The sequence below is a fragment of the Phyllobates terribilis genome, unplaced genomic scaffold (assembly GCF_046119375.1).
Source record: "Phyllobates terribilis strain yellow unplaced genomic scaffold, ASM4611937v1 Scaffold_1__5_contigs__length_1240528914, whole genome shotgun sequence".
NCBI classification, from domain to species: Eukaryota; Metazoa; Chordata; class Amphibia; order Anura; family Dendrobatidae; genus Phyllobates; species Phyllobates terribilis.
In genome coordinates, this window is record NW_027362761.1 from 401,438,190 (window position 1) to 401,462,264 (window position 24,075).

Consider the following 24,075-nt stretch of genomic DNA (forward strand, 5'->3'; position numbering starts at 1 on the left):
GAGACATGCATTAAAATAACCATTAAACCCTTTATGACCTTATGTGATCTGTAGGAGGCACTATAGTTACCCTTTTAAGGCTGCAGTGGGGCGCCTTGCCTTGAGGACCCCTGTGCCGTTGCCTATACATATACAATATGTCCACTCTTTTTTTATTTTATTATAACAAAAAAGTGTAAATCCATATAGATTGTATCTTACATAATCTTTCAGTTATCAAATAATAGCATGTACTGCATTTCATAGACACCTGTTACCTGAACATGTCTGAATATCTGAGTTATCTGTGAAAATCAAAACCTGTGACTCCATGAAGACAAAATCCAGACATGAAAATTAATATCTTTATTAAAAGTATAATGATTTTAACACACAAAAATATTCTCACCATTTTCATGGCATGCAATGGAAGTCCCCCCAATATAATGATATAATGTGTTATCCTGCAGGCACGCTTACTGTGCAGAGACTTCACAGTTCCCACAAGTCCAGTATTACATTATTAGACAGGACGCGATCACACTACTATGTTTTCTTCACTTTACAGGACCGCTGGTGGATGAGAAGTCTGTCTGGCAGGAAGGTGCGTCCACAAATATCACATGGAACCAGTTGGCTCTGGGCACTCTGCCAAGCAGCCTCATTTAAGGCAGCAAGATCATAGGAACCTTTTGCTGGAAAAAAAGACAGAATATCACTTTTCATTTTGGTTAAGCAAAGTAGGAAAACATTTTCAGGAAATACCTGTAGACTTAGCATTAGCCTAAACCCAGTCATTGTGATTGTACAAGATGTTCTGGTTATTGTCTCCGGAGTGCACTGACAAAAGTTATACTCAGGTCATTACGTCTGACCGAACATTACACCAGAATTAGCTATGTCTTGTTTACTTGATTATATGAATATTTTTCATCCCTTCTGCTGTTATCCTGATCAGTCACAGCAAAAATAGTGGGAACAAAGTAACACATTTTATTATTCTACTTCTGAATAATGGACATAAAAAGTTGAGAATATTTGTAAATTCATAGTATATGCTGTACTTAACATTCATTTTGATATACAATAAATGTCTGACAGATGAGCAGCCACCGCTAGTGGAGAGGTGGCCACTGGCCACACATGCATGGCACTATCTGTTGACTTCCATGGGAGTTCCAAAAACAGTCGACTACGTGTATCCAGAGCTTTCATAGCAGTAAACATGTTCTGGTCCAAGCAATCAACATTTACTAGACATTTATGATATCTGTACGTATCCAATTTAGTGGCAGCACATTATAATGAGAGATTCACTCACCTACTGAACATAATGACCCAAAAAATATTGTGCCGATTGGTTAATAACAACTAGGACAGAATACAATGTACTTGGGTATGAATCCACTGTATTTAAAAGGTCCATTATTATAATTAGATACTGATACCTATTCAGAGGATAGACAAGGGGTGGGAAACCTCAGGCCCGCGGGCCGTTTATGGCCCTCGAGGACCTTTCATCTGGCCCCCTGGCAGATTCCAAGGGACAGCAGAGCGTGGGCCGGCAGCTGTATTTTGATGTCTGCCAGCCCATTAATTTCTTCTTGCTCTGTGAGCACAAGTAGTGTTCACTACTGAATGCTGAGGTGCATACAATGAAAGATTACTTTTTAACACCAGTGCCAGCATCAGGATGTACTTTGTGGGCGGAGTTAGTGCACAATTTGTAATGCCCCCGAAGAATGGTATAAATATCCAAATGTTTCTTGGCAGATAAAAGTCCAAAATTAAATCAGTGGGGGTCTGACATGTGGCCCTCCCACTGATCAGCTGTTTGCAGACACTCTGGCACTGAAGTCCAGTTTTTTGTGACAGGCATGGGTACTAAAGTTATGGGAGACATATTTTTGGCGTCATGATGAAGTGGCGAACATAATGCATTTAATTACATCACTGGGCGGCCTCCGTATCAATTCCAGATTAATATCGGACCGATGGATAATGATATATAGGCCATGTTTCTCATCTATAGAAAGCTAAAATCATGATAGGAAATATGGCATTGATATCTCCCGTCTGTGTCATCAAGGTGGGCAGATATCCTGAAAAATAGGGATCTCATAAATTTTTGGGACCTAGCCACATCCCATTGACCAGCCCCATCTTTGAGCTCACCATGGGAGGTATGTGAGGTGCTGGTTCCTGACAAAAAGGAGACAGTGGTGGGATCTCTGCAAGATCCCCTGGCTGTTTCCTGCCAAATTGATGGCAGCTGTGGGATATCAGCAAGATCCCCTGGCTGTTCACATGCCAAATTTCCAATGGCCATGTCACAGTCCATCGTGACTCTTGTCAGCTGTACCTAATGATTCTTGTTTCTGTCCCCATCCTCCCCTAAAACCTCAGGAGCAGTGCTAATCATGGGCAGCTACGACTGGCCATGTCACCTTCTGTCGTGACACTGGTCAGTTGCATGTGAGCACTGTGAAGAATATTCAAGATAATCCCATGTCAATCACTGTGCACTGTTTGGTGGGTTTTATAGAGTTCTTCAATGCACAGTAATTTGACACTTTTTGCAGCAAGCAGAAGGGAGGGGGCTGAGAAGCAGGGAGTGACATCCCTCACAGCAGCTGAAAGCTACACAGGAAGGCCCTTCCCCCAGGCCATGTGCTCTTTTGTGTAAGATACTATAATTCAACATCAAGTTATGGGAATACAATACATCCCAGTGACAAACCAACTAGATTTTTGGAAACCTAAGAGAATGGGGAATGTCACCCTAGCTTTCCACACAGTCCAGCGTGTACGGAAAGAGATACCCGGCACAGCCTTGTGGGGGAACCTAGGAATCCAGTGCTTGGTATCCACGCGTAGCAGGGGCCCAGCTGGGGCCGATGACACCAGAACTGGCTCTCTAGGACCGTCCATTAAGGAGTTATAGCCCATGATAGTTTTGGGCGTTTTAGCTGTAAGAGAACAGGGGTGGAGATTTGGGCGCAGCCAGGAGGCAGGAGTGGGAGTTGCCCAGAGAGTTTAAGAGCTCCAGCAGTGCTGGCTCCATTTTCTTGGGAGGTCGTGACCTCACGTCGTAGGGGGAAAAGTCCGGCAACAACAAAGAGAGGGCCCTTCCCCGAAAGCCAGGTCGTCCATCTGATCGGTAACTGATTCGTAATAACTGTTTTATATCTTTTGTACCCATACCATTGTGCTTGCAACTCTGACCATTATGTATGTATAACCCTTATGTATATAGTGTTGTCTAGTGTGCCCTTAAGGCAATTAAATATGTAATTTAACCTTGGGCTGTTCTTTTATCTCGATCCATGAACCCCTACGTCCATTGTTCGGCCCACGAACACACTACCGGGCAGGTTTCTAGCCCGATATAAGTCCGTTATACCTAATAAAAACTGGTGGCAGCTCTCTCAGGCCGACCAGGCTCTGCTTCACTGGAGGTAGTGAAGGTGCCTCTCAGCCTGTCAGGGGTGTGAGCGAGTATGGTGCCAGTCAGTGATTGATTGAGTGGGCCACCTCTTCTCACTCCCTGGTGCCTTACTGTACCCGTGTGGATAGGGGGTGTCTGTGCAGAACGGTACCAATCTGACCTTACACGTCCTCGAGGGGGTACGGAACGTCACATTGGTGCAAAGGGCAGATCCGTACCACATGCTTCATCTGACGTAATTGTGACATCAGGCGGGTGGCAGGGTGTGGATCCATCACAAGTGGTAGCAACAGTGGGATTCTGCGGGGTCCGTCTGGTGCCATTTCTTCACATTGGTGGCAGCGGTGGGATTCTGTGGGGTCCCTCTGGTGCCATTTCTTTACGTTGGTGGCAGCGGTGGGATTCTGCGGGGTCCCTCTGGTGCCATTTCTTCACAACCACCTTCCTCATGGTCCTCATGCCTGTCCTCATTGCCTACTGCCCTTAGCACTGTTTCTCACTTCTTTTAGGCGATACTCAGCAGCATCACACCAAAGTGTGACATGGCTGTGTTCTCCTGTACAATGAAACACATCATCATCATGTACAACAGTGACATTCACATTGTCAACATTTGGAAGGTACTGGATCTAGGAGGGTTGTCAGGAAGGTATTGAGCAACTAACCATCCTAGATAGGTCCCCAATAAAACATTAGCTGGGAGGTTATCGGACACACCCACTTCCCTTTACCCCCTCCCATCACCACAGTCTAGGAAAACCTGGGCCATCGGAAGTGGCTGCTCACCTGTCAGACATTTATCGCATATATCTCTGTTTCCCCGGGGGATAACAACACTTTCTCACCATTCTGACAGGCTGGGGATACCACATTCCCACCATCCTGACAGGATGGGGGTGACACTTTCCCACCATCCTGACAGTCTGGGGATACCACATTCCCACCATCCTGACTGGCTTTGGATTGCCCCTTTCACACCATCCAGACTGGCTGTGGATTGTTATCCAAAGCCAGTCAGGATGGTGGGAAAGTGGTATCCCCAACCTGTCAGGATGATGCATAATCCTGACAGGCTGGGGATGACACTTTCCCACCATCCTGCCAGACTGTGGATAACACACAAAGTCCCCTTCGCTGCTGGCCCATTCTCCCCCTCATTATTACCAGGGGGGACTGGATGAGTTGGAGAGAAACAGACATTACAAGTCAGCTATATACTTCTGTTGCTTCCTAAAATAATACTATTTTTGAAGTGTTTGGTGTAATAGCTCACTATACACTGTGATCTATTCTGCCAGGTACAGGGCCTGAGGGGATGGAACATGACTCAGGGAACCAAAGAACATGAAACAGAGAAGCTCTATGTCATGGCCTGCCCCATCAGACCTTGCACTAGTCAAAGCACATTGTACTACATTTATCATAATCGTTTAATAAAAATAATTAGTATTGTTGCTCATAGCAATAAAGAAGGGAAGAGGTACACATTGCAGAAATAACATTTGCTGTTGCAGTTGAAAATCCAAATTCCCAGGGCTTGATTCACCTAAAAGCACAATAGGCTTAGAGGAGACAGGGTCAGAGAGCACTAAGGAGGTTGCGTGGACTAGCTGGAAGAAGTCTGACCATAAGGATGCTATACTGATCTATCTATCTATCTATCTATCTATCTATCTATCTATCTATCTATCTATCTATCTATCTATCTATATCACCAAATGCTTTTATTACAATACATTCAGGGACCTATAGTATTCGCCCTGTCTATAAAAGCCTTGTAACTCTTTTTAGTTTGTTTCTTTCTTGCCAGCATCTATTCCAGTAAAACTAGACAATGAAATGCTTTTGGCTCAATTTAACATTATTTTTCATTTTTCAGAGTAAGGCGAGCAGACACTATTTCATTTTAAGAAGGGTCTCCGCATTTTTACCATGTTACGATGTCTCTGTAGTTGGCACAAGGGCCACATCTATTCAGCCCAGTTTTAATGTGATTCATATTCCGCAGCTTATGTTGTAACAACAAGCAATGGTTGCTGGATCTATTAGAAACATATTTTTTTATTTTGAGTGCAAAGTTTTGCCGAAGTCATTTACTGTATGTGTTTTTCATTTTTCATTGGGTTACAACATGTGATTTTGGAGGCAGAATCCTTTTACTGAGATGTTAGTAAAATATATAGTAAATGTCAAATGATAAAGAAATGATTCAACAGCATAGTGTAATTGTATTCATGATACAGTAAAATGTAGCTAATCAGAAGGCAAGTGAATTGTTAGATTTTCAGAACTAGTAATCTGCTGGATTATATTCAGTTTTCCTGGACTATTTAGTTCTCATATTATACTTAGGATGTCACAGGTGTTATCCACTGCTTCTGTACATACATCAAACATCTCTTAGGAATAGTGTTGAGCCACCCCCGTAGTGTTCGGGTTCAGTTCGATTCGTTGAACACCGGGATGTTCGTGGAACTGTTCGTCGAACACCGTCGAACACCGTTAAAACCAATGGCAGGCAAACAAAAACACATAGAAAACACATTCAAAGGTGTCCAAAAGCTGACAAACTGCTCAGAAGACACTCTCTTTAAAAAAGCCGGCCAGCAATTCAGCAGCGGCATACACCGGTACCCAACAATTTAGAACAGAAAGAATAAAGCATCACACATAGATTAGATAGATAGAAACATGGCAGTCACATATATAATAAGTACAGTGACAGTGTTGCTTACTGTACTTGTCATTTAGTGTTAAAGGATTTATTAAAAAAAATATTAGTGTTTTCATGCACCGTCTCTTTAAAAAAGCCGGCCGGTAATTCAGCATCGGTACCCGACAATTTATAACAGAAAGAATAGAGCATCACACATAGATTAGATACATAGAAACATGTCAGTCACATATATAAGAAGTACAGTGATAGTGTTGATTACTGTACTTGTCATTTAGTGTTAAAATAAAGGATTTATTTAAAAAAAAATTGACGTGGGGTTCCCCGTAAATTTAGTCTCTAGTGGAGGTTAAGCAGACGGCTGGGGCAGATGTTTGAAGCCTGGGAAGGGGGTAATACCCATGGAGCTTCCCAGGCTACTAATATCAGCCCCCAGCTGAATACCTAGCCTTTACTAGCTATTAAAATGGGGGACCCCCAAAAAAATGACGTGGGGTACCCCCTATTTTAATAGCTAGCAAAGGCTAGGCAGACAGCTGGGGGCTGATATTAATAGCCCAGGAAGGGTGCCATGAATATTGGCCCCCTCCCAGGCTAGAAACACCAGCCGTCAGCTGCCCCAGAAATGGCGCATCCATAGGATGCGCCAATTCTGGCACTTAGCCTCGCTCTTCCCACTGCCCTGTAGCGGTGGCAGAGGGGTAATAGGGCTGGGATTGATGTCAGCTTATAATACCAGCTGACATCAAGCCCAGATTAGTAATGGAGAGGCATCTATAAGACACCCCCATTACTAACCCCATAGTCAAAGTTAAAAAAAAACACAAACACCCAGAATAAAGTCCTTTAATTGAAATAAACACACAATTTTTTAATGTTCTAAATTAAACCGTACTTACCATCATGCCCATTCCAGCTGAAGCCAACAATCTCCTGCAATAAAAGTAAAATAATAAAGCAACCTCATCCTTACCTTTCCATGGTTCCCACGACAGCTTCAGCTCTGCTACATTGACATGACAGGCTGGATCGCAGCCGAAAGCTGCCATCCAGCTTGCCACGCCACAGACATTGAGAAGCGCAGGCATGCTTGCGCTCCTCAGTGTCTCGCTGTGACGGCATCCAGATGAGCCGAGGTCATGTCCAATGAACTCGGCTCACCTCATGCACGTCACTGATAGCGTGGGAAAATTCTCCTGCCCTCAGCTTTTGAGCAGGAGAATTCTCCCACGCTGGGATGGCATTGAGATGACAGGCTGGATGGCAGCTGAGCGTTGCCATCCAGCATGCCATCCATGCGCTCTGCAGTGTCTATGAAGGATGGCATGCTGGATGGCAACGCTCAGCTGCCATCCAGCCTGTCATCTCAATGCCATCCCAGCGTGGGAGAATTCTCCTGCTCAAAAGCTGAGGGCAGGAGAATTTTCCCACGCTATCAGTGACGTGCATGAGGTGAGCCGAGTTCATTGGACATGACCTCGGCTCATCTGGATGCCGTCACAGCGAGACACTGAGGAGCGCAAGCATGCCTGCGCTTCTCAGTGTCTGTGGCGTGGCAAGCTGGATGGCAGCTTTCGGCTGCGATCCAGCCTGTCATGTCAATGTAGCAGAGCTGAAGCTGTCGTGGGAACCATGGAAAGGTAAGGATGAGGTTGCTTTATTATTTTACTTTTATTGCAGGAGATCGTTGGCTTCAGCTGGAATGGGCGTGATGGTAAGTATGGTTTAATTTAGAACATTAAAAAATTGTGTGTTTATTTCAATTAAAGGACTTTATTCTGGGTGTTGTGCTTTTTTAAATACTTTACTAGAAATTCATGGCGGTCATGTCTAATATTGGCGTGACCCCATGAATCTCGGGCTTAGGGCCAGCTGATAATGCCAAGCTGGCCCTAACCCCTTTATTACCCAGTGAGCCACCGCACCAGGGCCCTGGATGAGTTGGGTACAGCGCCAGAAAATGGAGCTTCTATGAACGCGCCATTTTCTGGGGTGGCTGCGGACTGCAATTTGCAGCGGGGGGCAGAAAGCTTGGGCCTCCCTGCGCTGCGGATTCCAGCCCCCAGCTGCCTAGATGTACCTGGCTGGACACAAAAATAGGGCGAGGCCCCACGTATTTTTTTTTTAAATTATTTCATGAAATTCATGAAATCATTTAAAAAAAAGGGCTTCCCTATATTGTTGTGTCCGGCCAGGTACAAATAGGCAGCTGGTGGTTGGGGGCAGCCCATTCCTGCCTGCTGTACCTGGCTGGACGCAAAAATAGGGTGAAGCCCCACGGCAATTTTTTTAAAATTATTTCATGAACACCGCCCAAAACAGCTCGAATTTGAGATTGGCGAACAGTTCTAGTCGAACACCGCTCATCTCTAATTAGGAATACCTTATACCTTGCTGCACTAACTCTCTCAAACATACCAATTCTGTAATCAGGATTGTCAAGTCATCCAACATATACTTGATCAGCGTTGGACTGGGTTGGCAAAGGCCCACCAGTAACATAATTTTTTTTGGGGCCCACTGTTCAGCTACATGCAAAGATAACCGGACACTAGTACACAAAGTTACTTTTTCTTATGTGTAATATTGATTTGGCTAGCTTAATTAATGATTGATTAAATTATTGTGCATTGGGTGTAAGACCATTGCTCATTAGCACTCCTTCACAGGGGTCTACCGGAGGATTCTCCAGTCCTCCTGCGGGCCAGTCCGAGCCTGTACTTGTTAATCTGGCCCTGAACTTTTTCTTACATCTTTAAAGTGGCTCTGTCACCTTAATATGCTTCCATATTATGGAGACAGATCTGCTGTATTACTAAACAAAATGGTACAAAAAATGGCAAAGAACATAGCAGAATTATGGCTATAGTGTGCTGTGTTCATGAGGAGAGTGGTGATTATAATTAATGTACATCTTTATTACAAGTACATTGATTATAAGTCACAGCCTGTAAGATTAGTGCATTAGTCAACAGTTACTGCGTGTATTCTAATGAGTGTATTGGGGTTATATATGACAGCCTGTATTATGAGTGCATTAGTTAAGAGTTGCTGCATGTGTTATGACGAATGCCCTGGTTGTGAATTATCACTTGTAATACCGGTGCATTGGTCATAAGTGACAGACTGTATTATTAATACATTGATTATAATAAGTCACATAATGTATTATCAGTACATTAGTTATGGATCAAAGCCTGGGTTATGATCACATTGGGTATGAGACACAGACTGTTATAAATGAAAGTCTTTATTATAAGTGTGTTGCTTATGAGTCAGAGCCTGTATTGGGGTCAATTCATACATTGCAGATTTTCTCTAGTCACTTTCAACAGCAAATCTGCAAAAATCTACAGTGAAGTCACATGAGATGGAATGTCACCACAGGAGGTGGGTTTGCTCTGGGACCAGCAAAGAAGCCCTGCTGGGACCAGAGTAGTTACCGGTGTGGGACAATAACTTTTTTTTTCTTCCAATTCTTCATTAGCAGACTGTGCTGCATGGCGGCAGTGGTCCTGCAACAAACTTCAAAATATTGTACTTTTTTAGTGAATTTAAGCCAAGATTCCACAGGGAAGTCTGCAGCGGATGGAATGAATTGTCACCACAGTAGGCCAAGGGGCGCCGAGACCGGCATGGGAGCTCTGCTAGGACTATAGGAAAGACCAGTGGAGGTCTCTGTATTTTTTTTAGAGTTCTTTCATAGCAGATTTTGATTTTGCTCCACAGTAAACCAGAAGCAAAATGTCAAAGTATTGCATTTTTATTGCGGATTTCAGTTATTTCTAAGGTGAAAATCTGCAATAAAAATGTAATAAACATTCAGGCAAAAGTAATATGTTGTAGATTGAAAAATCCACAAAACAGGTCAATAATCTGTTTGACAATAACAGCAGGGTGAAGATGAGATTAAAAATAATTTCATTTACTTTGCCAGTGCTATATTGAGATTTGGATTTTTCTTCTGAAAAATCTAGATGGAAAATCTACAAATTTTCTGTAAAATGTGAAATATCCCTTGGGTACTGCAGTAATAGAGCTGCAGAAGTGATTAGTGACATGACTAGATTGGTCTTATTGGGAAGGATGTGTGTGGTATTGCCAATGTGCTGGGCTAACAATGTGGTCACAATGGAGCTGATGGAAGAAGCTTGGAGTTGGAAATAAAAAGATAGGTTTGGTGCCAATAGGGGGAGAGTGTGCTTGATGGTTGTATGGAGCCTACTAAAAACACAATTGGTCTGGGGCCTTTTTTACTATTGAGAAGTAAGGAGAAATATCAGAGGTTTGATAGCGGCAGACAGACCTAATACTATTGGAAGGTGAGTCTACTATGTCCCTAGGGGGAATATTAGCCTGGGGGGAACTAAGGATACATTGCTTTAGAGCTGAGGGAGACCATTAGTGACTCTAGTCTGGGTTGTGATGTGCAACACCTCTGAGCCTCCGCAAAGCACTAGTTGTGCGGAGGCCTGAGGAGTTGAGAGGTGGCCTAGCTGCTTCAGTTGTGCCGTGGATTACAAATAAGTGAAATGGTTTAGTCAGTTGTTCTGCATATTGAACTTTACATATTGCATATTATACTTTGGGGAGTCTAAAAGGATTAATGCCCTTTAAAGGTAGGGATTCATAGGGGTCCACAACAACCACTTAATAGTCAGTGGGAGATAAGATATTAAGTGATTCCAAGTGAAGCAAGCAGTAGTCAGGGATAGGAGGTAAAATATTACCTTTGTAATGATGTAATGATTAAGCATTCTGCTTTTGTGTCTCATCTAAGATCTGCAAACAAAAATTATTGAGCTCTCTTAAAGTGATATAACCGATGAACTTCTTGTGCTACAGTGATTTCATTAGGACAAGCCAATAATATCAGATATGTGAGAGTAAGTGCCCCCCATACACATTAGAATAATGTTGGCTGAGCCCGCTGATATCGACAGGTTCGGCCTATAGTTTGATGTGTATGGGGGCGCTGGCTGATTGATGGCGGAAGAGATGTCTATTGCGCATGTCTGATTTTGGACTCCCAATTGCATTGTTCTCCCTGAGACAAGCCGCTGGCCAACATGTCAGTTGGCGGCTTTCTCCTAGATAACACAAGAGTGCATGGCCAAGCGAGCGTTCCTATGTATGGGAGTGTCAGCTGATATGGTTGTTGGCCGAACGATCAATCGAAGCATCCTTTGGCCGACAGTCAGCTAATGTGTATGGACAGTTTAAGACTCTTAAGAAAAATCTATCACTGTTGTAGTCTCTGAAAACCCCTCTAATTCTGCAGTAGATAATTGCTTTTTTTGCCTATTTTTGTCGTCCCGTACCTCCAATCTGTCTGACTTCTGGCTTCTTTGGTTCAGGTCTTTGCAAATTCTTTGGTAGTTGGTCATTTTCCAAATGCCATTTCTTCAAACACTGAGGTTCATGAATGCTGATAGATTTGGTTCCAAACTCACGTCCACAAATATAGCACACAACTGTTGGGGGTGGTTTTACAACTGGAGGCTGTGAACACAATGATTTCATTAAAGATAACTAAGAATTTAGAATCATAGAATGGTAGAGTTGGAAGGGACCTCCTGGGTCATCTGGTCCAACCCCCTGCTCAAAGCAGGATTCACTAGATCATCTCAGATAGATGTCTGTCCAGCCTCTGTTTGAAGACGTCCATTGAAGGGGAACTCACCACCTCTCGTGGCAGCCTGTTCCACTCATTAATCACCCTAACTGTCAAAAAGTTTTTTCTAATATCTAATCTGTGTCTCCTCCCATTTAGTTTCATCCCATTGCTTCTAGTCTTTCCTTGTGCAAATGAGAATAAAGATGATCCTATAGAATCATAGAATAAATTTAAAGTTAGATTGTTTGACAATATCAATTATTTTTGTTATTTAATAATATATTTCACATATTCTTAAAGGTTTTCTCTATCGCCCTAATTCATCATTGCCTTCACGAGTGTTTTTTGTCTAGTTTTGTGCCTTTTTGTTGTTTCCACCCATTGGTTGCTTCTGACAAATGTTTATGGATTTCTGCAACACTCGTTTAGATGAATGGAACCATTGCAGAAATTTCAGCAACAAATCTGCAGTTGATCATTACATCTTTATATATACAGTCATGGCCAAAAGTATTGAGAATGAGACAAATAGTAATTTTTCTAAAGTTTACTGCTTCATTTTTTGTAATGGCAATTTGCATATACTCCTGAATGTCAAAGAGTGATCAGCTTAACAGCAATTACTGTACTTGCAAAGTCAATATTTGCCCAGAAAATGAACTTTAACCCCCAAAACACATTTCAACATCATTGCAGTCCTGCCTTAAAAGGAGCAGCTAACATTGTTTTAGTGATTGATCCATTAACACAGGTGTGGGTGTTGATGAGGACAGGGCTGGCGATCAATCAGTCATGATTAAGTAAGAATGACATTACTGGACACTTTAAAAGGAGGCAGGTTCTTGGTATCATTGTTTCTCTTCAGTTAACCATGGTTATCTCTAAAGAAACACGTGCAGCCATCATTGCACTGCAGAAAAATGGCCTAACAGGGAAGAGTATCGCAGCTACAAAGATTGCACCTCAGTCAACAATCTATCGCACAATCAAGAACTTCAAGGAGAGAGCTTCCATTGTTGTCAAAAAGGCTCCAGGGCGCCCAAGAAAGACCAGCAAGCGCCAGGACCGTATCTTAAAACTGTTTCAGCTGCGGGATCGGACTACAAGCAGTGCCGAGCTTGCTCAGGAATGGTAGCAGGCTGGTGTGAGTGCTTCTGCACGCACTGTGAGGCGGAGACTCTTTGAGCAAGGGCTGGTTTCAAGGAGGGCAGCAAAGAAGCCACTTCTCTTCAGAAAAAACATCAGGGATCGACTGAAATTCTGCAAAAGGTACAGGGAGTGGACTGCTGAGGACTGGGGCAAAGTCATTTTCTCTGATGAATCCCCTTTTCGATTGTTTGGGACATCTGGAAAACAGCTTATTCGGAGAAGAAGAGGTGAGCGCTACCACCAGTCTTGTCTCATGCCAACTGTAAAGCATCCTGAAACCATTCATGTGTGGGGTTGCTTCTCAGCCAAGGGAATCGGCTCACTCACAGTCTTGCCTAAAACACAGCCATGAATAAAGAATGGTACCAGAATGTCCTCCAAGAGCAACTTCTCCCAACCGTCCAAGAGCAGTTTGGCGCCCAACAATGCCTTTTCCTGCATGATGGAGCACCTTGCCATAAAGCAAAGGTGATAACTAAATGGCTCATGGAACAAAACATAGAGATTTTGGGTCCATGGCCTGGAAACTCCCCAGATCTTAATCCCATTGAGAACTTGTGGTCAATCATCAAGAGACGGGTGGACAAACAAAAACCAACAAATTCTGGCAAAATGCAAGCATTGATTATGCAAGAATGGACTGCTATCAGTCAGGATTTGGTCCAAAAGTTGATTGAGAGCATGCCAGGGAGAATTACAGAGGTCTTGAAGAAGAAGGGGCAACACTGCAAATATTGACTTGCTGCATTAACTCATACTAACTGTCAATATAACCTATTGGTACTCATAATATGATTGCAATTATATTTCTGTATGTGATATAAACATCAGACAAACACTAATAAAAACCAGAGGCCAGCAGATCATGTGAAAATATAATTTTGGTGTCATTCTCAAAACTTTTGGCCATGACTGTACATCTAGAATTATATCATTATTGCACACTTTTTGGGTGGTTTTGCAAAAGGCGTTGCTGAAAAAGAGTTGATTCAAGTGTTTGATGGGCTGGAGCATCATGATTGCAACATCATAATATATACTGTAACTAGGAACATTTGTACAGACTTAATGTTATTAATTCTAAGTAACCAATTACTAAATTTTTTGCACTAGATTTCTTTTGCAGGATTATTATAACGTTAGAAGGGATTATTAAACAATTATGTAGATGTTCTTGTGTATGCTTTGTGTACCTATTTTAGTAGATGGGCAATTTCTGGGATTTCTGCTAAGTTTATTTATTTTTCCCCACTGATATGATTTCCTTAATGAAGACTAAATCCACCATAATAACTTTAGCTTTGCAGGGAAGTGGGAGTCGCATTACTTACTCTGCCCAGAGTTCTATCTAAAGGCAGCAAGTGATAGATCAGTGACATAGAAATGCTCTCCCCTGACTCACACTGCAGCCAGCTGTGTATTCTATGATATACAGCTACAGCCTCTATCCCCTACCAACTGCTTGTGATAGTTTTCTCTCTGTCAGCTCTTACAAGCAGGAGGCAAGTAGACATGCTCATGCTGCATCTCATAGGACATGCTTTTAGGCACATACACCACTAACAGAGAATATAGACAGGCCTTGTGCGTCAGGGCAGGGGAGGTTGATAAGTACAGCAGCTAATCATTGTATGAGTTCACCTACTATATCACTAGCTAGAGACACAATTGTAGCATTAAACGTTTAAATACAATTTATGAGGCTTCTAAGACAAGTGATAGATCAAGTTTTACAGGTATTTATTTTACTTTAAGATAAGCATCAGCCAACATGTGAGTTTGATGCATTTCAGAATTCATCAAGTGTTAATAGTAACATCATAAGGAGTAGGCAGATCACATTTAATTGAGTAATGCTCAGCCCACAACAGTAAATCATCTAAATAAAAAGAAATCATCGGCCATAAAATTGAAAGCTCATACCATGATTACTCATTAATTTAATTTTACTTAACATCTTTTAGAGGAAAGGATCATTTCTGCAATGCGCCAACAATTTTGTCAGATCATTTGTAAATTTTAGGAGATTTCTCTTGTTTAATGATCTGATATGAAGACACATGTTTTCAGTTTCACCTACATTTCTTATGCAATGCAATAAAAACTCAGCAAAATTTCACCCGTTATTATTGCAATACAGTATCTCAGTTCACTAAATTTAAAAGGTAATTTTATATTTAGGAACTACATAAAAACTCAGGACAGAATTTTTTTCCCAGAAGTCCCATTTCATGAAGCCATTTGCAGTCATCTTACTGACATTGTTGCCCTTGTTTTTACACTAATCTCTAATAGTAGAAACAGCCGAATAAGAAGATACCAGTTGGAATAAGAAGATACAAAACAGGGGTTATAGGGTGCTTATTTATCACTTTCAGCTTGTCACTAAAGATTGAGAGGAGCATAAGTAATGCTGTGAAGGTTAATGGAGTTGTTTGATGGTGTATACTCAGAAGCACACCACTACTCAACCTGCCGGCTTCCTGCTTCTTGGTGGTGGGGAAGGTGCAGTGCAGTGTGACCCTGACGATTTACAACAGCATTGGAAGAGCACAGGAATGCTGATGGTGGTTGGATCTAGCTTCCTGTTTCTGAACTGTGGCTAGTCTCCTAGTCGAGGGCTTACAAGCTTGATATGGCCAGCTTCAGTGTCCTTATGCTGTTTCAATGCTGCAGAGGCAATGCTGCCGTTGCATACATCACCGGAGAAAACACAGGCCAGCAGCCCAACAATAACCTAGGTAATGGGTAGTACCCTAACCCTATAAAATTAAAAATCTCTTTGTTGTTGAGAATTAAGCAGATTTTTAATAAGAAGTAAATTGCAGTGTTGAGACAACCTCTTTAATGATGAGCACTTTGGTTGGCGCCATTGTGTTCTAATTGTATTTATATGTGGAAGAATTGTAGAAATTCTAAAAATCTGTTCCTTTCTCGTAAATGTGCTTGTTTATGACAAATGTTTATGGAATTCTGCAAGACTAATGAGAAATGAACAGGGAAAAAGTATTGAACACATGAAGAAAGAAGTGCAAAAAGCCATGAAAAGTCATGACGCCAGCTAACGTCTATCATTAATTAGAAAGCCATCCTGCCACTTAGTGAAAAATAATATCAGCTGGTTCAACTGATGGCCTATAAAAAGGTGTCTCATTATCAAGGTGCCATACATAATGGGTAAAACCAGTAAGCTGTCTCAAGACCTTCACAAACTTATTGTTGCAAAACATACTGATGGCATCAGTTACAGAAGAATTTCTAAACTACTGAAGGTTCCAGTGAGCACTGTTGGGGCCATAATCCAAAAGTGGAAGGAACATCATTTCACCATATGCCAGCCACGACCAGGTGCTCCGGCAAGATTTCAGACAGAGGAGAGAAAAGAATTATCAGAAGAGTTGTACAAGAGCCAAGGATCAACTGTGGAGAGCTATAGAAAGGCCTGGAATCAGCAGGTCCAATTGTTTCAAAGAAAACAATAAATAAAGGCCTGCATGCACACTCACCACGCAAGACACCTTTGCTGAACAAAAAGCATGTTCAAGCGCATTTAAAGTTTTAGCAACAACAAAAATAGTCTGGTCAGATGAGACTAAAATTGAACTCTTTGGATGCCATAATACACACCATGCTTGGAGGCCGAAAGGCACTGCATATCACCACAAAACACCATACCAACAGTGAAGTTTGGGAACATCATGGTGTGGTGCTGTTTTTCAGTATACGGCACTGTCAAACATCATATTATTGAAGAAGGATGAATGAACAAATGTATCGAGACATTCTTGAAAAACATCTGCTGCCATCTACCAGCTTGATGAAGATGAAATGAGGGTGGACATTTCAGCAAGACAATGGTTCCAAACATACAGCAAAGGAAACTCTCAATTGGTATCAGAGAAAGAAATGAAAGCTGCTCGAATGGCCCATCCAATTACCTGACCTGAATCCAAAAGAAAGGAGCTCAGAGTTCATAAAAGGAGCCCACATAATCTTGAAGATTTGAAGAGTGTTTGTGTGGAAGAATGGGCCAAAATCACACCTGAGGAATGCATGCAACTAGTTTCTCCATGCAGGAGGCGTCTTGAAGCTGTCATCACCAACAAAGGCTTGTGTACAAAGTATTAATTAAACTTCAGTAAGCTTGTTCAATACTTTTTTCCCTGTGTGTCATTTCTGATTATTACAAATGTATTAATTTATGGACATGTATGGTATGATATCTTTGCCTGTGTGAATTGGATGGGTTGTTACCGACATCTGGTGAGAATTTAAAATCAATAGAAACTTTAGACATATATTTACTTAGAAGATTAGTGATGTGTTCAGTACTTATTTCACCTGCTGTATATCTTTATAGGTACACTTTTGCTAGCCCTATTACAGATGGGCTGTGGCGAACACTAACATAGCGGAACATTAAATGAGCACCAAGGCTGATATTATTACAAGGCCAGGGGCACTTTGAGACGGCCAAGAAGTATTACATGTGGGTTAAGAGTACTGTATATTGTGACTCCAATAAGCAGGTCCAAGCAGGTTGCCACAAAAATACTTTCATTCGGTGATTTTGAAAGAGGTGTTGCTGAAAAAGAGAGCTGATTTGAGTGTTTGGTGGGCTGGAGGATCATGATTGCAACTCAACTCCTTTATTGGCTCCCTCCCATTTTTGCATATGCATGACTGGTTGTAGTATTGTAACTGTTTTTCTGTATGCGCTAAGCATTTGCATTTCTTCAGCAAATTATCTAAAAAATCGTATGTTGTGTAGTGTTGAGCGAGCACTAAAATGCTCAGGTGCTCGAAGCTCGGGCCGAGCTCGCCGTGATACTAAGCTGCTCGACCCGAGCAACGAGCCAAATGTCAGTCTATGGGAGACCCGAGCATTTTTGCGGCGGCACCCCCGGCAGTCTGCAGAAAGCCTAAAAACTGCCCAAAACGATAGTGACAGTGCTCAAATGACATGGGGACAGCATGGGCATCGACCCAGGAAGCATTTCTGACCCCCAGGTCACTGCAGTCAACAACGTGGTCAGAGGTGTTACGCCACTTTAACGGGCTCACAATAAAACGTTCAAAAACGAAACTGAAACGGTTTTCCTGTGAAATATGTTAAGGAACTTCCATTCCAGGGTAAAGACTTGTGTAAAAGGTAAAATAAATAACCAAAAACAAAAATACTCCTCCACACCTTGGGCTATGTTCACAATTAGCAATTTTTATGCTTTTTTGCACTTTTGTATTGCTTTCAACCGTGACAAATGCATTCACCGGGAAATGGCCGGGTGTCCACGCACGGTCCCCAGCCGCCTGGGGGTGGCCGGATGTCCATAAACGGTTCCCAGCCGCCCCTATTTCTGCTTGTAACATCCCCCCACACACTTTTCTTAGCCCGGCCTGCTTTAGGGCAGCATTGGACGAGCCCACCAGAGAACCAGACTCCTCCGGTGGGCCCTGGCTTCTCCATCAGGGGAGTTGAGAGTGCCAAGGTGAGAAGCATGATGATGATGATAGAAGTTAGCATCTGCTTTGTTTTCTTGGAATGCAAGCGCATGTATGTAGTAGCGGCTAGGTCTGAGGTGGTCAGCGTTTTGGCGCATATCCCACCTCCTCCGAGGATTGCTGGATGTTTTCCTGCTACTATCCCAGTTCTATGACTCCTGTTAAAACAAAGCTTCAGGTGATGAATGATGGATGAGGTGGTGGCAAAGGAGAAAGAGCAGGAGGAACAGGGACCATTCACATCAATATCAGGCCAGTCAACCACACATGTCTAGTAGGATATGTTTCTGTACCAAAAGGAGAGGTCCGGCTACACAGTTATAGGGCATGCAGTGAGTGCAATGCCTACCAAAAATTTCGAGGCACTCAAATGCCCCTTGGAAGTGACATGGAGGTCAGAGGGCCTTAACTAAACCGTTTTTTCCATTTATAGCAACTGGGTCTCCTGTGCACTGTTGGCCTAAGCAGTGAATGGAAGGCTTTCCAAAAATTATGAGGAACTGCAATGCCCCTTGAAACAGACGTGGATTACAGCATACTAAAAACTTTCTACCCATTATTGGCAAGTGGGTCTCCCATAGTGTTTGCCTATGCATTGAAAAGGAAAAGCTGACTAAAATTAGGAGGAAATGCAATGCCCGTTGGAAGAATGGTGGAGTTCGCAGTGGAATAAAAAGACAATATCAATTCCCCTTGAAAAAGTGGTGGAGGTCGCAGTAGCTTAACAAGACAGTTTTAATGCCCCTGGGAAAAGTGGTGGAGGTCGCAGTAGCTTAACAAGACGGTTTTAATGCCCCTTGGAGAAGTGGTGGAGATCGCAGTAGCTTAACAAGACGGTTTTAATGCCCCTGGGAAGAGACGTGGAGGTCGCAGTGGAATAAAAAGACAATATCAATGCCCCTGGGAAAAGTGGTGGAGGTCGCATTAGCTTAACAAGACGGTTTTAATGTCCCTTGGAAGAGACGTGGAGGTTGCAGTAGCTTAACAAAGACAGTTTAAATGCCCCTTGGAAGAGACGTGGAGGTCGCAGTGGAATAAAAAGACAATATCAACGCCCCTGGGAATAGTGGTGGAGGTCACAGTAGCTTAACAAGACGGTTTTAATGCGCCTTGGAAGAGTGGTGGAGGTCACAGGAGCTTAACAAGACGGTTTTAATGCCCCTTGGAGAAGTGGCGGAGGTCGCAGTAGCTTAACAAGATGGTTTTAATGCCCCTTGGAAGAGACGTGGAGGTCGCAGTGGAATAAAAAGACAATATCAATGCCCCTGGGAATAGTGGTGGAGGTCGCAGTACCTTAACAAGACGGTTTTAATGCCCCTTGGAGAAGTGGTGGAGATCGCAGTAGCTTAACAAGACGGTTTTAATGCCCCTGGGAAGAGACGTGGAGGTCGCAGTGGAATAAAAAGACAATATCAATGCCCCTGGGAAAAGTGGTGGAGGTCGCATTAGCTTAACAAGACGGTTTTAATGCCCCTTGGAAGAGACGTGGAGGTTGCAGTAGCTTAACAAGACAGTTTAAATGCCCCTTGGAAGAGACGCGGAGGTCGCAGTGGAATAAAAAGACAATATCAATGCCCCTGGGAATAGTGGTGGAGGTCGCAGTAGCTTAACAAGACGGTTTTAATGCGCCTTGGAAGAGTGGTGGAGGTCACAGTAGCTTAACAAGATGGTTTTAATGCCCCTTGGAGAAGTGGCGGAGGTCGCAGTAGCTTAACAAGATGGTTTTAATGCCCCTTGGAAGAGACGTGGAGGTCGCAGTGGAATAAAAAGACAATATCAATGCCCCTGGGAATAGTGGTGGAGGTCGCAGTAGCTTAACAAGACGGTTTTAATGCCCCTTGGAAGAGCGGTGGAGGTCACAGTAGCTTAACAAGACGGTTTTAATGCCCCTTGGAAGAGCGGTGGAGGTCACAGTAGCTTAACAAGACGGTTTTAATGCCCCTTGGAGAAGTGGTGGAGGTCGCAGTAGCTTAACAAGATGGTTTTAATGCTCCTTGGAAGAGCGGTGGAGGTCACAGTAGCTTAACAAGACATTTTTAATGCCCCTTGGAAGAGTGGTGGAGGTCGCAGTAGCTTAACAAGACGATTTTAATGCCCCTTACAAGAGCCATGCAGTACAGCATATTACAAACATTATTCCCATTATTGGGGAGTGGGTCTCCCATAGTCTTTGCCTATGCCTTTCAAGCAAAAGCTGCCAAAAATTAGGACAGAGGAACTTGCAATGCTGGCAACACGGACCACGGTCACCCTGGTGGGATAGTGGTGGTGGAGGCTGAGGATAAGGAGAAGAGCAAAAAAAAGCCGAAATGAGGAAACGTATACCCATGTGTGGGTGTGAAGCGGTGCATGGGACTACACCTCCCGAAATAACACATTGGATTTGACTTTATGTTACTCTGCTGTCATTTAGTGGTGATGAGAAGTCTGGCCCAATCCATCCCTTGTTCATTTTGATAAGGGTCAATTTGTCAGCATTGTCAGTTGACAGGCGAGTGCGCTTATCAGTTATAATTCCCCCAGCGGCACTAAAAACACGCTCTGATAACACGCTAGTGGCAAGGCAGGCCAGGACCTCCAAGGCGTACAGAGCGAGTTCATTCCAAGTGTCCAGCTTGGATACCCAATAATTAAAAGGCACAGAGGAATCACGGAGGATGCTGGTACGGTCGGCAAGGTACTCCCTCACCATCTTTTGAAACTTTCCACTCCTTGTGAGAGTACACCGCGTCTCAGGGCCTGTAAGCTGGGCGGGTCTCAGAAAACTGTCCCAGAATGTTGACAGTGTTCCCCTGCCTCTGCTGGATTGGAGTTGCGTCTCTCTCGCCTGTACGCTTTGGTTGCTCAACGAACTGTGACCTCTGCCACTAGCGTGTTCAGATGGGAATTTTTTTAACAGTTCTGCAGCAAGGGCCTTCTGGTACTGCCGCATTTTTGTAGACCTCTCCACCCCACAATCCTCGGTGTGGGGAGGATGTGTTCCGTCCCAAGGTCCGACTGGGTCCTGGCTTCCACTATGTTTACCCAGTGTGCCGTCAGGGAGATGTACAGTCCCTGGCCACAAGCACTTGTCCACGTGTCCGTTGTCAGGTGGACTCTCCCAGTAACTGCATTGTTGAGGGCATGGCAGATGTTTTGGGACACGTGCTTGTGTAGTGCGGGGATGGCACACCCGGCAAAATAGTGTCGGCTGGGGACCGAGTACCGAGGGATGGCCACCGCCATAAGATTGCGGAAGGATTCCGCCTCCACCAGCCTAAAAGGCAGCATTTCCAATGCAAGCAGTCGTGAAATGTGTGAATTTAGGACTGTGGCCTGTGGGGCGTTGGCTGCGAATTTACGCTTTCGTTCAAAGCTCTGGGATATGGACAATTGAACGCTGTGGTGGGACATGGACATTGATGCTGTTTCTTGAGAAACTGCCATAACAAGTGAAGACTGAGAGGAGGGGGCATCTTTGCATGCAGTATGGACAGGGGATTGCCTTGCACGCACAATAGGGGGTTCTATTACACGCACAACAGCGGAAGAAGCAGTGGTGACACCCGCTGACACTGGTCGTGGACCCTGCGGTTCGCCCCACAAAGTCGGGTGCTTTGCTGCCATGTGCCTGATCATGCTGGTGGTGGTCAGGCTGGTAGTTTTGTCACCCCTGCTGATGCTGGCATGGCAGGTGGTACAAACGGCCTTTTTGGGGTTATCAGCAAAGTCTTTAAAAAAATTCCAGACTCTGGAAGACCTACCGGTTGTACTGGCAACATCCCTCGTGTTGGTGTTACGGGGAACTGTTGCCCGCCTTCTGTCTGCGGCCACCACACTGCTTCTTCCTGCCTGTTGGGGTACTCTGCCTCCCTCCCCCTGTGTGCTGCTGGCCTCGCTCTGCGTGTCCTCCTGCCACGTTGGGTCAGTGACTAGATCATCCACCACCTCCTCCTCTTCCTCTTGCGCACCACGATCCTCCTCCTCACTTCGTGGCAATTGTGTCTCGTCATCGTCCACCTCTTGTGACAAATTGTCAGCGTCGACTTCCTGTGGCCGTGGCTGTTCAAATATTTGGGCATCGCTATATGGGATCTCCTCTTCCACCACTTCAAGCGGAGCAGGCGAGGGGGACAAATATGGAAATGAACCAGTGAATACCTCTTCAGAGTGTCCAAGTGTGGGATCAGTTGCTGTCTGACGACACTCGGCATGGTGGGAGGAAGGAGCATCAGGGTGAGGAGGAGTATGCGGTCAAGACTCACAGCTACTAAGAGTCGACCGTGTGGAAGACAGGCCGGAGGTGGTGGTGCCCAGGTAACTGGAAGTATTATCTGCTATCCAATTAATAACCTGTTCACACTGATCAGTTCGCAATACTGGTGTTGTTCTGTGCTTCCCTAGTAATTCGGTCAAGAAGTGGGAGCGAAAAGATGTGACTGTTGGTTTTGGCACATTTTCACCTTGGCCACGGCCCCTTCCTCTGCATGCACCTTCACCAGAACGTCCACTTCCACGTCCCTTGCCACGCGCCTTGCCCATTGTAAAGTAAGTAAAATAGCTTACACTTGCACTATCAATGGAGAAAGGGTAATAAGGGTAATAAAAAGGAGATTAGAACCGTGGAAGAGGAAAACCACCTATTTCTCTGGACTACACCAGAATCTTTTAAACAGATATATTTGTGACTGAACAGACAGGGAGACACTATTACTGTTTTTTTTACCGTAAAACAGGCCAAAAGCTGGATAATATTAAGATTTGAACAGTGGAACTGCAAAACCACAGTTCTAATTTACTGGCGTATACCAGACTTTTTTAAATAGATATATTTGGGGCTGAAGAGTCAGCGACACACTGAAACTGTTTTTTTTATGTAAAAAAGGCCCAAAAGTGGATAATACAGAGATTTGACCCGTGGAACTGCAAAACCACAGTTATAGTTATGTGGCGTACACCAGACTCTTTTAAACAGCTATATTGGTGTCTGACCAGTCAGGGAGACACTATTACTGTTTTTTTTAAGGCAAAAAATGCCCAAAACAGGATAATACAGAGATTTGACCCGTGGAACTGCAAAACCACAGTTATATTTTTCTGGCCTACACCAGACTCTTTTAAACAGCTATATTGGTGTCTGACCAGTCAGGGAGACACTATTACAGCTTTTTTTTACGGCAAAAAAATGCCAAAAACAGGATAATACAGAGATTTGACCCGTGGAACTGCAAAACCACAGTTCTATTTTTCTGGCCTACACCAGACTCTTTTAAACAGATATATTGGTGTCTGACCAGACAGGGAGACACTATTACAGTTTTTTTTTACGGCAAAAAATGACAAAAACAGGATAATACAGAGATTTGATCCGTGGAACTGCAAAACCACAGTTCTATTTTTCTGGCCTACACCAGACTCTTTTAAACAGATATATTGGTGTCTGACCAGTCAGGAAGACACTATTACTGTTTTTTTTACGGCAAAAAATGCCAAAAGCAGGATAATACAGAGATTTGACCCGTGGAACTGCAAAACCACAGTTATAGTTATGTGGCGTACACCAGACTCTTTTAAACAGATATTGGTGTCTGACCAGTCAGGGAGACACTGTTACTGTTTTTTTTTACGGCAAAAAATGGCAAAAGCAGGATAATACAGAGATTTGACCCGTGGAACTGCAAAACCACAGTTATAGTTATGTGGCGTACACCAGACTCTTTTAAACAG

General features: G+C 43.6%; 1 protein-coding gene across 1 annotated transcript in view; it reads right to left on the reverse strand.

The window, feature by feature from the left end:
• Positions 1–366: 366 nt before the first annotated feature.
• Positions 367–24,075, reverse strand: part of LOC141264622 (zinc finger protein 474-like) — a 283,616-nt gene continuing 259,907 nt past the window's right edge. Inside the window, exons 5-6 of the mRNA XM_073676902.1 lie at positions 11,423–11,603; positions 367–674 (exon numbers count right to left, since the gene is read on the reverse strand). Of these exons, the coding sequence (XP_073533003.1) occupies positions 526–674; positions 11,423–11,603 (330 nt within the window). The 3' untranslated portion in view covers positions 367–525. The remainder of the gene's footprint in view (positions 675–11,422; positions 11,604–24,075) is intronic.